A 16,598-nucleotide genomic window follows, 5' to 3' on the forward strand; every position below is an offset into this window, starting at 1 on the left:
ATAGGAAGATTTTGCAAACATTGCACAATAATGGCATTAAAGATTGTGCTAAGATGATTCGCCATAACGCAACAGTTTTGTCAGAATATATTTCTTAAATATTTGTTAAAGATTAGACAAAAATTGAAACATAAATATTTTGCAATTATTTCAGCATTTAAAATTATTACATTATAATCTTCAATATTTTCACAATACAATGTAGCAATAATAATGTGCAATATTTACAGCATTTAATCTTCAATATTTAATTCAAAATTAATATCAAAAGGTATTACAATGAATTTAACAAATATCGCTTATTCACTAGACATTTAATAAATTTTAAAAAAGAGGGACTTTGTTTGACAGATTAGTTGCGTCCGTTGGAGAGTTAAGTATCTCATTGATAGTAATGGTCAGAAACTCTTAAATTATTCCTACATTATAATGCACAAATATTGAAACATGCAATATTACACATTCCATGTTTCAATATTTGTGCATCATAATTTAGGAATAATTGAGGAATAATTTGAGTCTTTTGTGCACAATTATATTTCTAAATGTTTTAAACATGTCACGACTGAAATATTTTTCTCAATTATTGCACAATTTATTTCTAAATTTAATTTTGCAAATGCGTTTTGTTAAGATGATTCGCCGTATCGCTATTGTTATGCCAACATATCATTTCAAAATTTAATTACGCAAACATTTATTAATATTTTTATAAAAGGTTAATGTTTCTACATCTATTTTCTCAACTATGTCCTCATAATGACGGATTATAAATCTTTTACAATTCTTTTGTCATATAATTTTATAAATCTTTTCCTATCGGAGTACGAGTTAAGCCTTCGGCACACGATACGATTTTTCATGCTAGATCGCATACGAAACATCTTATTACGTGTCTCGATTAGCTCGAATAATTATATTACCAATCGTAACCCAATCATAAAACGCCTCGTATGCATGCTAGCATAAAAAATCGTATCCTGTGCCGAAAGCTTTAGACAGTTCCTCATTAACTGCCTTCGGTACGTTAAACGTACTCCGAATTTCTTTTACATTTGGTTGCTCCGCATTTCTTTCGAATATTGCTTTCTAACGACAGGTGGTGCTAGTACCTTGTTTGAATTACAAGAATTTTCGGGGTAAACACATATACCATGTTATCGACCGGTTGCTTAGATTATCGACAAGTCGACGTAATGGAGTACTAAAGCCTACAAGGCTGCGTTCAGATTCCCCACCTGAGTGTTTCCAGATATCATTTTATCCTTGTTATTTACTGAATGTTAAACAAGAATTAAACGACACCTGTGGGCACTCGGGTGAGGAATCTGAAGGCACCCCAAAATTGTATTCTATGCAATTCTATGTTTGACCGTGACGAATATTAAAGTTGTTTGATTTATATTATCAGAAAAAAATTTGATGCTATTTCAATAAAAATAAAGATATTAAAAAAAATTCTTTTTTTCCGAGTATAAATCTTTAACAGTTAATTTATGATAAGACATTGATCAAACAATTCATTGTAGACAAGACTTAAAAGTTTCATGTTGACCCCCTTACAGGGGGTCCTAAGCATAAACTGGAGTAAAATATGATTTATGTCATAAATGGCATAAATTTTATGAGGTGTTCCAGATCCTGTGAATAACATTGTATACACCTCAGCCAGGTTGAAAAATAACTTAAAATTAAAAATTAAAAAATTAAAAACAGTTAAAAAATTGTCAAATATTGAAATAAATAACAGTTTACTTAGAGTCAGCATAAATTAATTAAACCTCTCTCATATATCTCAGCGATTAAAAGTCGGATCAACATAAAACTTGCAGGGAGTTTATGTCTCATTATGAACTAACTTTTGCCATCAAATTAAAGTCTAAATTCAGGGGCGCCCAAACAAGTGGATTTCAAGCTGATTTTTGGCTCACCCTTTTCTTAAAAAATTTAATTTAACATTTAATAACAAGGAATATACATATTTTAAATATGTAATTATATTACTAACAATAACATACAAATAAAAATTGATTGTAATAATATCTTAGCAGATGTTATCGTACAATACACATTTTGTCTATAAGATATATCCTCAACACTACAAAATGCATCCAAACAAAATTAGAGAATTATACACATAAATAACGAGATTTTTTCACACATAAAAATATTAAAGAACTCTTAATATGGAAAATTCTATGTTTTCAGATTTGTTATCATTTCAGACAGTTAGTATTTAACGAAAATATTATGACAAAACATGTTCAGAATCAAGGAATTATTAATAATCACAAGACTCAATTGATCAAAGCTATTATTAAAACATATGTAGTTCTTCGTTTATTTCATGAAGGAAAATGGGCAAAATATTTAAAAAAACGAATATATTCGACAAAAATATTTAAAATTAATTTTTTTAAAATAATTATTTAAAAACCAATAAAATAATAAATGTTATAAAATAATTTTATATTATATAAAGAGTATTTATTTATTTCCTCCCTGATTTGTATATTTATTTCTTGCTCTCATTATTCATTTATTTCCAGAGTTTCTCCATAAAAAAAGGAGAATTGGAAAAAAAGATACATACACGATTGATTTGTAGAGGTATGAATATACACGCACGATGCTTGTATGCGTCAGCGAATGACGCGCATACGTACTTTCGCGCAATAACTTACAAGAGAGAGACAACTACAATTTTCTTTCTCACTTCCTCCGGATACATTCAGCCTTCTGTTCCTCTTGTCTATATGTTCTGAGCACGTACTTTCGCGCTACTTATCCACATCATGGCACTTTTAATCACTCAATCAAAATCCTACACAGCACATGTTTATTTTATGCAAACACATCTTCTCGATCAGCTCTGACGCCATCACCATCTTCTAAGCTTGCAAAGAAATGAACCTGCTTGTGCACTTTGTGATAAAACTCCTTTGGATTCGCTAGTTGCAACTTGTACTTCATGTTGAGATGTGCCTCACATCCATAAAGTTGTAGTTCCATAAGACTTGTCGGGGCACCATAAAGAAATCAAGGAAACGATCGGACAGAAGCATTTGTACTTTTTTTCGTAGTGACTGAGTAGATAACCCTTTGGATTGTTGCTCTTGTCGGTGTTCTGCTGGCCCCATTCAAAACCACTCGGGGTTAATTTGTACGCTATGAGAGAGCAGGAGCAGGGCGTAAAACTGCAAGTAATAACGATGGTTTCGCCGTCCCAGATAGAATTCTCCACCATTATCTGATCATGAGTGGATATGTCCTACGGCGAGAGTTGCGGCAATTCGTTTGACTGCGTGTGTATCCATCCTAGCAGTTCCATCTCCTTCAACTACTAATGGTTAGGTAGCGTATTTGGCAAATGAACGGTTTGGTGAGTTCTCCATTGCGATTACATTGTCATTACAATACATCTGATTTCTTTGACCTGCATTATATATAGAACATGAGATTAGATACGGTATTAAATTAACATTGATTTAAATTTTAACATATAATGAAAAATATTAAATATTTCGAATAGAGATAAAATTTAGAAATAATTACCTGAGGATTGTCAGGCGGACTGATGCCATATAAATAGCCAGCTATTTGCGCTCGCAAATCGGAAATGGTGACAAATTTCTTCAATACATTCTTAGGTAAGATATAAGTGTAGCTAGTCTCTTTAATATCATCAGACAAAACATAAATGTGATTGGTTCTGAGATTGGTTACGGAGATGGCACATACTCGCCATTTGGTTTTCAAGCTGAAAGTCTGTGTCTCGTAATTGTCTAGTAATGTAGTCTCGTCACCGTTCGCGTAGTGGTAGCGGTCAACTGGCTGTTCCTTAGTCTGCTTCTCAAGCTTCTCAGCGATCTGCTGACGTTGCCCGGATGGAGCACTTATTTTCATGCCCAGAATAAAGTGGATTTCAGATTGCGTGAGCGATGCAAACATTAATGTTGTTCTTCTTGCCGTACTCCGCTAAAATTAGATCCTTCAGGTGCACTTCAACCTTAATCCATTCGTCATCCGTCAGTGATGGCCATGTATGATACGGTTCGGTGATGGTAATCTTAAATTATGCAGAAACATACATTTTTAGCAAAAAGAATTTTCACTTACCTACACAAAATACTAACGTATCCATCCAACCAGGGTCTTTCAGTTCTACACACAATTTTGGTTGTCTTGCCGACTTTCAAGACTAGCTAGTAATCTGTTGTTCCTGCTTGAAGTCCCTTACCACCTTACCCTAACATCTTTTTAGAAGTAGGAAAGATTATTCACAATCTTCGGTTTCTCGGAAGTAACGACTGTAAAGTGTGGTCTACAATATATGGAGTAAGCGTAGAGTAAGGAGTAAGTGTAGGAGTAATAATTTGCCATATAATTTTCCACAATTTGATTAAACTAAACATTGTTTGCACTGTTCGCAGCTATTCCTACGCTCTAATTGGCCGAGCGTAAGCGTAAAAGATGAAATAGGAGTAGGAAATAAAATTAATTTATTTCGCTTATGCCCTTAAGCCTATTGTTACTTCTTACTCCACGCTTACTCCATGTATTGTAGACCATGCCTTAGAAATGGAAAGGACACGAATAACCCTGGTTGGAGAGATTAGAATTCTAAAAATAGTTGATAACAATCATTACATTTTTCCTGAAGTTTGTCTTCGGATAAGATCTCCAGCTGTTCAGGTACTTGAGTTGAGGTAACGGTGGTTCAGCTATAGCTTGCATATGAGCGTGATGAACAGCTTGCACATGGACTGTTATCTGCAACCTGTTGCTGGGTCATCATCGCTTCAAAATTGATTAAAACTGTAAATACAAAGATATCTGGTTATTATATCTCAAATATATTTTTTATTCAGGAGGAAAAAAAGGATAAACAATACATTATATCAAATAATGTCCTGCAAAATATTATGAGTACTTAATAATAAGATACTTTAAAATTGATTTTAAACTGTAAACACAAAGATATCTAATTATTATATTTCAAATGTATTTTGCTATATGGATAATATTTATAAACTTTTATAATAGAAAAAGAAAACATTTTAATGCAGCAAAATATATCACAGAAATATCTGATATCTATATGTCAGAATATCTGTTGTGTAACAATAGTTACTATCAAGATATTTTAAGTTCAATGTTTCTGAAATATTCCCAAAATGATAAAAAGTCATATTAATTTTATCTCGGATAATATTTAATTTTTAGATTTATTCTAATGATTAATTCTCACTTTTAAAATAAACTAAAGTTTTTCTTAAGATATGTTGTAATTACTACTCTGTAAAGTATAACATTTATCTCATCAACAGCAACTGTAAAATCTGAGCTATGTTACTATCTTTTTAATTAATTTTACATTGGTGTTAATGATTAAAAAATATGAGGTATAATGTAGAGTTATGCATCGGTTAAATACTGATAATGTTGTAAGGATAAGGATTATCTTTTGTCACCAAGGTACCAATAATTATATACGTTACTAGTAAACCAAAGAATAAAAAGTAGTATTATTAAAAACATTTATTTACAGTTTTATTAAGCTAATTAATAGTTGTTAATATTAATTGACAATTACAGCAACAATAAACTGATGCACAATTCTATATCACACCATCTCATCGACACCAGTGTAAAGTAAAATCAGAGAGTAATGTAGCTCAATTAAATGTTTAATTAGTTTAATACATCTATAGTAAGTTTATATAATAAAATTACTTGACAATAACTTACAGCAACATTTAACCAATGTATTATATGTTCCGCATCGTGCAGCATCTCATCTATCTTATTGACACCAGTGTAAAGTTGAATCAGGGTAACGTAGCTCAATTAATTGTTTAATACATCTATGACAATCTGAAAACAATCAATAAAAATTTGTATGAATAGTCATAATAATTGATTATGTAGAACTTCTTTTTCTTTGCTACATTACTACACTCATATTTGCTGCTTTTCATTTATCTGAAAGTGAGACTGAGTCACTCAGTAATGTGAGTATTTTAAGCAAAGTCTACAATACACGAAGTAAGGCACATAAGAGTAGGAGTAACGATTTTGTCGTAAGTTGCTTACAATAGTCTTGTCTAGAACGATAAAGTAAGCGTAAGAAATACGGCCAATTAGCAATGTCAAGAATAGGAAACACACTACTCTGATTGGCTGAGTGTAACAGCGTAAGCGTAAGAATAAGAGTAAGAGTAGGAAATAAAATAAATTTATTTTGCTTACGCCGTACGCCAGCTCTCTTATGCCAGAAGTGACGTTCTTACGCCTGCTTAAACCTACTCTTATGCCTTACTCCATGCTTAATCCATGTATTGTAGACCTCGCTTTATACTCAGATAGTGACGTCATTACTCAGTGATTTAAAGAAATATGCAAGTGATCACGCTTATTTTAATGACAAAATTATCTCAATATATAATCTCACTTCTAAAGTGAGTATGCGAGTCTCAGTAAAGCACACGGTCTTGAAATTGTTCAGATTGTAGGAAAAAACTCAGTTGAATCTCACTTGTAAGCATGGAAAGCAGCAATTAATAAACATAATATAAAATAATTAGCGTCGGGACTATCCTACACGATTTTTACATTATACAAAATATATAAAATTGTGTAAAAGCTTGAGTACCTCATATGACTGTCCACTTTCCACTCTTTCCCGTCCCGGCTTTTTTCGCTGTTTGTATCGCACGTTGCGCGTCATTTACAGCGAACCACTATTATATCCCTCGAAATTTATCACAATTTAGATTTCTCATATAAATAAATTACAACTAAAATTATTTTTCAGAGACACATCAGACGATATATAATTACTTCACGGAACTATCATGACATAAACCTTCATATAAAACCTCACATCTCATACTGCACGTTAACAACGTTAATTAATGGAGTTAATGCGAGCCAATGCGAGCTAGCACATGGCGCGAACGAGCTTCAGCAAGCCACTCAGCCATTAACAACCCACGTGACTTAGGGTGGAGTCCCATGGAGCGGATTATGCGGAAGCGGAATCACCGATCGGATCACCAATCACAGGACCATTTCAACGGAATCTTTAAAAGAGTTCTTATCAGAATGATCCGCCAACGTATTGGAGTGCGTTGGGGTGAATAGAATAGGAGCATGTCGGGGCCTGTGATGTGATTTCAAGCCCGGGCACGCTCACGCACACATTGCACTCCCCCTATCCGTGAGGCACGCGCGCTCGGCTGCGATCGGCGTGAGCCGTTGCGCTGTGCGCATTCGGCTACGTTCGCGGCTGAGCGTCTCTTCTGCCTCTTTCCCCATTTAACGTTTTGACTCCGAGGCGATTGCCGGCGTCTAAAAGCCTAAACACAATGGGCCTGTTCTTTTTAGCTGCACTATTACACTGGTGCAATAAGTTAAAGTAAGACAAGTATATTTTTTCTCATTCTAACTTATTGCATCAGTGCAACAGTGCAGCTAGAAAGAACAGACCAAATAACAGGCAATAGGAACAAGAAATAAAGAAAGAGAAAAAGAGAGAAGATCTTTTCTCTCTTTCATTATTTCTGTTCCTATTACCTGTTGCCTGTTGCATTGTGTTTAGGCCTTTATACCCACTCTGAATAAATCATTTATTAACCACTAGATGGACAGTTACGATACCTTTGAAATACACTTTAATATATTTCTCACAAGTACTGTTTGTTTATTCTTTACTATATATACAGGCATCGAGAGTTCTGAACTTGTACTGATGGTATATATTAGTACATATAAACATGAGAGCATAAATGGGGGTGATAGAGCCCTTTGGAGCTTCTCACTCTTCCTTTCAGAGAATAAAGGTCGCTCTCCATTTTTTTTTATATCAAACATTTATAAAATTAGTTTTTCAGAAGAAATATAAAAATTAAGTAAATATAAATTATTTTATAATTATACCAATCAAACGCGATTATTTTCTTATAATGAAAAATTACTGTATAAAATAAAACAGCACTTTTAAAAAACTTATTGAATTGAATTTCAAAAGAAAAACCTAAAGACTATATATCCAGTGGCAAATAACTGATTATGATTACTATATATAAGTTATATGCCTCACGGATAGGGGGAGTGCGATATGTGCGTAAGCGTGCCCGGGCCCCGGGCTTGAAATCGCATCACAGGTCGGGGCATGTGACGCGAACAGACCCAGGGGCTCGATTCTTGAATTTATTCGCAAGAAAACGTATGCGCAAATATCCGCTCTAACAGAAAAGTTGCAAGTTTATTGGTTGAAAGCCATACGATAGCCAATAAATTTTCAACTTTTCTGTAAGAACAGAATTTGCGAATACGTTTCTCTTGCGAATGAATTCAAGAATCGAGCCCCAGTACTATCATCGATCGACGACTTAAGGCCCTCTCACACACTTTTGCATAACGCACTTTTGCATAACGCATAACGTATGTACATAAGCAAATTGATTGGTCCATAAGCAAAGTGCATTTAACCAATCAAATTTCTTATTCATTTATGTTATACGTTATGCAAAAGACTGTGCAAGTAGTGTTCGCCGCAGTAGTGTCCGCGCGATAAACTTACGCTAAAAAACATTTAAATGCCGCGATCGCCACGAAGTCGAAACTGAAGGGTAGAGGAGAAGAAAACGGAATGACACTGTCGTTTTGTATGCCAAATGTAGCTGAGCGCGCGCGCGCGCGCGCGCGTGTGTGTGTGTGTGTGTGTGTGATGCGTGCGCGCGCTCGGGCTCGAGCACTTTTATCTCTCCGCCGCGCACCGTTTCAATAGAGATAGAGAATAAACAAAAAGAGATAGACGAAACGCCTATACTTTTGTCATTATCTATTTTGTTTATTCTCTGACTCACTCTATCGAAACAGCAACGACAGGCGGAGAGCTAAAAACTAAGTGCATTTGCCGCGACTCACCACTTTTGCGCGCTGAGTTGGGAGTTACAGACTTGTAAGTTTGCAACTGTAATTTTGTTTTAATTGTAAATTTTGTAGCTGCACGTTATTTTTCTAATCTGTATATTTTGTATTCGTAAAAAGGAATAAGCATATAAGATTATTGCAACGAAATTACATGTAAAATTTGTTATTCTTTATTTTTTTTTAAATAATAGTGGTAGTAATAGTAGTAGTAGTAGTGCTAGAAGCGTTCATCGTGAGCTGGGGCTTGATTCTTGAATTTATTTGCAAAAGAAACGTATTCTGTTTTTATAGAAAAGTTGGAAATTTATTGGCTATCGTAAAGCTTTTAATTAATAAACTTGCAACTTTTCTGTTAGAGCGGGTATTTGCGCATACGTTTCTCTCGCGAATGACTCTTCAAGAATAGAGCCCCTGGTTACTAGTAAGAAAATGTCAGAGACGTTTATCGTGAGCTGACTAGTTTTAAAAAATGTCAGAGATTGTGAACTGGTTAGTTTTTAAAAATTATCAGAGGCATAAATCGTGAGTTAGCTAGTTTTTAAAAAATGCCAGAAGCATAAATCGTGAGCTGACTATTTGCATGAAAAATGCTAGATGCAATTGTCATGAGTTAGCTAATTTTTAATTTGTTGCCAGAAGCATAAATTGTTAGCCAACTAGTTTTTAAAAAATGCCAGAGACGTTTATCGTGAGCTGGCTATTTACGAGAAAAGTGTTAGAGCTGATTATAATAGACTATTTTTTATTTACTGTCAGAGGCATAAATTGGCTATTAGTTATAACAAATTATTAGAAACATTTGTTGTAAAAAAATGCTATTAATTATCATACAAACATGATTTTCCTAAAATGCTATAAGTGTATAATTATACAGTATGTATTATAATATGCGTGCGCGTGGGTGGTACACAAATACATTATAATTTATATAATTGAAATTCTAATATTTGTATACAAAATGTAGATATATCCATGGTCTGCATCTGATTAGAGTAATATACTTTTTTTCAGAATGAACGTAATACTAATTTATATTTTTTAAGAATAAACGTATATATGTACTAAATCATATTTTAATACAAGCTACGTTAAAATCCAGGTGAAAATGTAAAATCGGAGCGTAAGTCGAATGTCAAGGGAGAGTAAGAGCGTAAGTCAAATGTAAAGGGAGAGTAATAGAAGCGTTAACAAACCTTCTACGAAACGTAAATTAAAACAATGAAATGTAAAAGAAGCGTTAACGCTGCTTTTACATTTCATTGTTTCAATTTACGCTTCGTAGAAGGTTTGTTAACGCTTTTATTACTCTTTCTTTATATTCGACTTACGCTCCGATTTTACATTTTCATCAGGGTACTCTCTTATCTCACTCTATCTTTGTTCAATTTCAGTAAATAACAAAGACAGAATGTGTCAGCAAAGTTTCCAGACGCCTCAAATTTGTTTTGTTGAACGCACCCATTGCGTGATAGCACGAATGATACGCAACAAAATACGTGCGCAAAGACACTCAACGACATCGATATATTATAGTTGTCGGTAAATGGTTACGGAATAGCAGCTCAGTGAGCGGTCAGTGCAAAATTTAGACTAATTATATTAGCAAATTACTTAACTGTTGTTTTCTGAACGTAGCCAATGGTTTTCACGACCCACACGGCATGTAATATTACTGAAATATTATAATGGTCGGAAATGGTACAGAAATATTTCATCAACATTTTAATTGTAACTTGCATGTGAAATATTTTTGAAATGTTCGGTTTTATATTTTTTGTAATATTGCATGTGCTATATTTCTGAAATCTTTCAGAAAGAAAAGAAAAGATTTGATTTTATATTTGTATGTTTCTGCAATATTACAAAAAAATGTTTTAGATGCAATATTTCAAGAATATTTCCAAAACATAATAAAAGTAATATCACATTAACAATGCAAGAATAATATTTCTGCAACATGTTAACCGCAATATTGCATTTGAAATATTTTTGTAAGATTGCGTAGGTAATAAAAAATTGAATTGCACGCACACACGCACGCACGCACATACGCACGCACGCATACACACACACACGCACACACGTATGTACATAATTGCTTCAAGTTGTATAAAAATACATATCATTCTTTTATCGTTTTTTAACCATATAAAATTAATATAAAAACATATATGGTTCTTCATATTTAGTAAAAAATGATGAAATTAAAATGTTGCTGAAATACAGAATAAAACTGTAAAAATATATATTTTATAATATATATATTTTATTGTATTTTATATTTAATATAAAAAATATAAGTTTTATTTATAAAAGATAAATCTTATATGTGATTAATTATAGTATGAAGAATAGGATAAACTACAACAGAATCCGCTTTTTTATCGTCAGGTAATTTTAGTAATTTGGCTCTTATAGATAAACATACCCGTAAGAAAAAATTATACAAAAATTACTGCACAAAAAATTGCATATTTTTGTGCATGAATTTCTGCAGTTTTTACAGATTTTTGTACAGTTTTCGCCTTCAAAATTTTTCTGCAGAGTATTTTGCAGAATTTTATGTAATGTTTTCTGAAGTTTTTTGCCTTTAGAAAAAATTACATAAAATTTTGCAAAATATTCTGCAGAAAAATTCTGAAAGCGAAAACTTTGTACAAAAATCTGTAAAAGCTGCAGAAATTCATGCACAAAAATATGCAATTTTTTGTGCAGTAATTTTTGTATAACTTTTTCCTACGGGTATGTCTAATACACAGTAACATTGATTATATAAATCGCAATATTTCTGAAATGTACGTACAATTTCTTGGATGAAATGTACCTGAAATATTTTCAAAATATTACATAGATACCTTTCAGAAATATTTAATAATATTGCTGATATATTGCTGAAATCTATCAGCAATATTGCAATTGAAACGATCGCGGACATTGAAACATTTCAGAAATGTTGCAGAAATGGTGGGGAAATATTTTAGCAATTATATTATTGTTGAAAAGAGTAATATTTCAAATGGAATATTGCAATAATGTTTCAGAAATATTACATGTCGTGTGGGGAGTCACGAGTCGACCGCAGGAGTCGATAACTAAACTGTAATTTTTTAATTTTTTTTCGTTTTTCATATGAAATTGGGATTATATTATCGACCTCAATAGAATTTGACTTTCCTTTCCTTTCTACTCTTTCTGTTTTTTTTATAATCTTCAAAAATGTATCGCTGCATGCTTAATTATTTATACGAGCAATATTAAAAATTAGCGATATATAAAATCACGTGACTCGTTTATCGCTGAAGCTGAATCTATGGTCGGTATTCATAGTCGAATCTTATTTTAAGATCGTCTCAAGTAATGTCTTAAGATGCTAATACGGCTCTGTGATTGGTTGATGGCATCTTAAGACTGTACTTAAGATGATCTTAAATATAAGAATCGACTATGAATACCGGCCTATATACGATAATATACACTATGGACATGTATCTTTACTGTAGTCATGTAGTGGTGTGATTATCGCTAGTTGCTACTCTCGATTTGTCGCGTGACTTATTGTCTGCTCGAACGTAATTAACGTGATTCAACGGAATGAGCGTACTAAATCGATTTCCGCGGCTCGCTAATTTGAGCGTGCTCTGTCACAAAAATGTATGTCGTCGATATGAACTTCTGCTTTAGTTCGCATCTAACCTCATTTCTACCTAACCTCTGAAAACTAACTCTTTTCGATATATGAAATAATAACATTGTAAAATTATGATAACCTCGTTATTAAAATTGATTGCTTACTAATCCAGTTCTCTTAGTTTTTTCTAGAGAAAGTAATGTAAAAAATCTATCTTAGCTCGATGTTTTTCTACATTTTTTCAGGTTTCTCGCTTTTCCACAGAAACAGACGGCCCACCGATACCTGTGAATTCACTGAAGGATACATACAGTGCCAATAAACAAACTGGAACCGGGGTGATATACGATAAGAAACCGTTCAGAATACGTCTTGAGGCTGGCAAAAATTATTCATGGTGCCTCTGTGGACGGAGCAAGAACCAGCCATTCTGCGATGGCACGCACAGGGACATTTTCCTCAAGATAAAGCTCAAACCTATACGATTTGTTGTTACGGAGACTAAGGATTATTGGCTGTGCAACTGTAAACAAACATCGAACCGACCCTTCTGCGACGGCACACACAAGAGGCCGGATATACAAGAGAAAAGAGTATAGAAGAGAACATGAAACACTGCATTGTTGATAGAGCATCATAAATTCAAAGTAAAAATTATAATTGCTTTATGTGTCACGCCTTTTGTATATTTCTAAAGTGGTGTATATAGTATACATATTAATAAAAATATCTCAGACATAATATTAATAAAAATAATTGTATTTTTATTCTCTCTATTTCTCAGAAAATTAATACGTGATTGATGAAACTGATTAAATAATAAATATGTCTATATAAGTTAATTAAAGAATTAGTAAATATTTTCCTTAAAATTCTTTGCATAATTTACAAAATTTATATATGATTGTTATATAAATTTCAGATTTGTTTTGAAACTTTTATATAATAAAACTAATAAGAGAATATAAATCGATACGTGAAAATATATATACTTATGAATACATATATGTATATACTGATGAAAACTATATATTATGTAAACTTAAAAAAGCAATTTTTGCAAAAATTGGTCTTAAAATCCCCTTTACATAATTTAAAAAAATTTTATATAAATTTTAGATTTGTTTTACACTTTTTAAGTAATTTTATAACTTAGAAAAATTCTAAAATTGTTTATACAAATTAAAACATTTTGAAAATGCTGAGAAAATCTATACCTTTTTTTAGAAGTTTTTTATATTACATTCTTGCAATTTTGAATTTTATATTTCTTCGAATTGTGTAAATACATTAGCTTTTAATTATTTTAACAAGAAATTGATTTCAAATTAAGAAAAGGTAGGAAAACGGCACAAATTAAAAAGATATTTTTTACAGTTCTATCATACAGCCCTATAATATTAAAATTAAAATTTACATAAATATTGTTTAAAGATTTTGAAACAAGTAGTTTGGGATTAATTCTGTTACTTAAATTTATGTTTAATGTTAAGCTATAAACTTTAAAATATACAATTTTATTTTTACTCTTTTGAATAAGGACTATTTTTGACTTGTATTGCTTTTGTATTGCAGAAATGTAATCTAATAATATTTTAAGATTTTTTATTTTATAACATCTGAAATAAAATTTTGAAAAGTATAAGGTATGTATATTGTTTAGAAGTTGTTATAAATTTGAAATATGAAAAATAAATATTGTAAGAATTCCTTTTCACAGGATTATTAGAACATTAAGGTTAAATCAAGATATCATTTATGTTTCGTCTTTCACTGTGTACGTGCAATTTCCATGCTCCCGCACAATTATATTGTCCGATTGATGTATACTTCCGAAGTCGGAAATACGTAACATTTGCGTTTCCATAACTGGAAACAAAAAGCAAAACGCGTACTACATAAGTCGCGCGGTGCGTCTATAGTGCTCTTGAATATATCTTCTCGTATAATTAAAAAAAATATATGAAATGCTAAATTTTAATTTAATATTATTCTTTTTCGTTTTATTCGCAGTGTACTTGGCTATATGCGATCGCTGTTGTCTAATTAGTCGCCATGAGTTGCCGCAATACGATTTAATAAAAACCAAATCGCGTTCAAGTCAACCGATTATATCGCGGAAGGTGGTTCCCAGCTTGGACGAGTGCAAGAAATTCGCCGCGTTGAAGAGAGCTCTCGCCTTCAATTTTATCTCCGCGAGAAACCGCACCGGTATGTGAACAGCAGATTAAAATGTAATTGCGACGTGTAATTTGTAATAATTTTTGATAGATCGCTTCTTAATTATAGCGAGATGTAATGCGAAGCGCAACCGTGCTGTAAAATTGTGGTGTAATTATTAGTCAGTTCAATTAGCGTAATTAATTTAGCGCATGTTTCGTGTAATTTCCCCAGTGTGTGTTCTTATGGTATGTTTCTTCACTGGCGCGTAGGTGGACAAGAAAATTCATGTCAAGCTCTTCAATGCCCCGAGGATTACAATATGACTACCCTCGTGCCGGAGGCAAATTGCAGATATTACAGCATGTATCCCGTTTTATCTCCGCCCGGTAATTGCGATGCTACTAGCATCAAAATCAGCGCATGAAAACCCACTTGGCACTTGTACATTAGCACATAAAACATTAAATTGGGTTACTTTTGAAGCTTCAAAGTTAAAATCAAAGCTTCAAAGTTTAAAGATTCGAAACAAATTTTTTCGAAGCTCTAAATATTTAAAATTGTTAAAAGTAACTGCCCTAATATTAAACGCACCAGGCACTCGTTTCGCGAATTTGAAAACCAAGCTTTTTCGATGTGTTAATAAAGATTATTTTCAGCGAATACTACAAATACTACGGTGGAGTGTGTCCCTAAAGCGGGGATATTTTTGTTCTCGTCCGAGGGCCTGAACTATACGGAGGCACGAAAATTTTGCCAGAAGCGAAACTCGTCGCTCGCGCATGTGATAAGCGAGGAGCGCATGGAAGGGCTCGGCAAATTCGTGTCGCAGAATATTTCCAGATTCGTAGGTCTCAGCAGCGAAAGCAAAGAGAGAATTTGGAGGAACGAATTCGGTAATTTGCAACCACCGTTTACGGTTTGTCTTGTTTGCATCCTTCGAGTCGCACATCAAAAAATTTTTACGTTTCTGAGTTTTTTTTTAACTCAAAAAAATTATGTTTTTCGATATTTAGGCGAATCTTTGTCTTGCTTCGACTATCGAGCATGGGGTGAAGGAGAGCCGTCGCATTCGAGGGGCTGTGTCGCCCTTGTAAATCCGTCTGCCAAAAGCTCGCCGCCTTTCTGGAAAGTGATGCCCTGCCATGTATCGCTGCCGTTTATCTGCGAAATATCACCGTTGTTTCAAGAATCGTCAAAGCGACGTCATTATGGAAGTCATCGTCGTACGTAATACAATTCCAATTGTATTAAATGCAATTACGCAAAAGGTCACAATTGTACATATACATAAACAGAATGAAAACTTATGAACGCAAATCAATAATTTTTTAATTCTTCACGGTTTAATATACTTAGTAAAGACCTTAGCTCCATCGAAGCAAAGTATGAATCAAATCAGTTGACTGTAAAAGAATCAAAGGTTAACATAAAAAAATTGTTTATCGAAGTTTTTATAATTACATAGGTTTTTTACCGCACTTAACTTATATCCGCATCATTGCAAAGAGTATTTTATTTGTGTGTAAAGGGGTAGTTATTTGTGTTATCCACATATTGAGCAGTTTTATTTTAAAAATTACGTTTTTCTTTCGATTCTCTACGATCATTGAAGAAACGTAAACAACTCTTATTATATTACGTAACTTTTATTGTATTATACAGAATTAGTAATTAGTTATAGCTTAGGCACCCAAGTATTATCATCTTTAATTTCCACATACAATAACTCTGGTGATCAAAATTCTGATAGTTCTCTGATCTCTAAGATAAAAAAGGAAATTATATTTTAAATTTATAAAGATTTCTTTTTAATAAGATACTTGAAATTTTTTCAAATAATTTTCTTTGAAAATTGTAAAATAAATCT

At 32.7% G+C, this 16,598-nt stretch overlaps 2 protein-coding genes and 1 long non-coding RNA gene across 4 annotated transcripts; 2 read left to right on the forward strand and 1 right to left on the reverse strand.

Moving 5' to 3' along the window:
- Window positions 1–295: 295 nt before the first annotated feature.
- Window positions 296–4,737, reverse strand: LOC105836561. The gene is made up of 3 exons (XR_004964647.1): window positions 4,651–4,737; window positions 3,556–4,069; window positions 296–3,436 (listed from the first exon to the last, which is right to left on the reverse strand). It is a non-coding gene; the product is annotated as a pre-mRNA-processing-splicing factor 8 (long non-coding RNA).
- Window positions 4,738–12,303: 7,566 nt separating this feature from the next.
- Window positions 12,304–13,321, forward strand: LOC105827846 (CDGSH iron-sulfur domain-containing protein 3, mitochondrial). The gene is made up of 2 exons (XM_012666019.3): window positions 12,304–12,591; window positions 12,814–13,321. Exons 1-2 carry the CDS (start codon window positions 12,532–12,534, stop codon window positions 13,165–13,167), a joined length of 414 nt encoding a protein of 137 aa, XP_012521473.2. The 5' UTR covers window positions 12,304–12,531; the 3' UTR covers window positions 13,168–13,321.
- Window positions 13,322–13,668: 347 nt separating this feature from the next.
- LOC105827845 (C-type lectin domain family 4 member E) lies at window positions 13,669–16,052 on the forward strand. Of its 2 annotated transcripts, XM_036291863.1 has the most exons (5): window positions 13,669–14,214; window positions 14,289–14,779; window positions 15,001–15,117; window positions 15,388–15,624; window positions 15,745–16,052. In XM_036291863.1, exons 2-5 carry the CDS (start codon window positions 14,536–14,538, stop codon window positions 15,960–15,962), a joined length of 816 nt encoding a protein of 271 aa, XP_036147756.1. In that variant the 5' UTR covers window positions 13,669–14,214; window positions 14,289–14,535; the 3' UTR covers window positions 15,963–16,052. The 2 variants fall into 2 exon arrangements, with proteins under 2 accessions (XP_036147756.1, XP_012521472.2); XM_012666018.3 differs by having other exon boundaries at window positions 13,669–14,779.
- Window positions 16,053–16,598: the final 546 nt, after the last annotated feature.

Source organism: Monomorium pharaonis, chromosome 9 (assembly GCF_013373865.1).
Source record: "Monomorium pharaonis isolate MP-MQ-018 chromosome 9, ASM1337386v2, whole genome shotgun sequence".
Taxonomy (NCBI): Eukaryota; Metazoa; Arthropoda; class Insecta; order Hymenoptera; family Formicidae; genus Monomorium; species Monomorium pharaonis.

What these genes read in the sequence shown, in the direction of transcription:
- LOC105827845 (XM_012666018.3), top strand. Translation starts at nt 14,536, where the DNA reads ATGCTAAATTTTAATTTAATATTATTCTTTTTCGTTTTATTCGCAGTG. An exon ending in CTCCGCGAGAAACCGCACCG is followed by an intron (nt 14,780 to 15,000) that starts GTATGTGAACAG and finishes ACTGGCGCGTAG; the next exon opens with GTGGACAAGAAAATTCATGT. An exon ending in TCCCGTTTTATCTCCGCCCG is followed by an intron (nt 15,118 to 15,387) that starts GTAATTGCGATG and finishes GATTATTTTCAG; the next exon opens with CGAATACTACAAATACTACG.
- LOC105827846 (XM_012666019.3), top strand. Translation starts at nt 12,532, where the DNA reads ATGAGCGTACTAAATCGATTTCCGCGGCTCGCTAATTTGAGCGTGCTC. An exon ending in GCGTGCTCTGTCACAAAAAT is followed by an intron (nt 12,592 to 12,813) that starts GTATGTCGTCGA and finishes ACATTTTTTCAG; the next exon opens with GTTTCTCGCTTTTCCACAGA.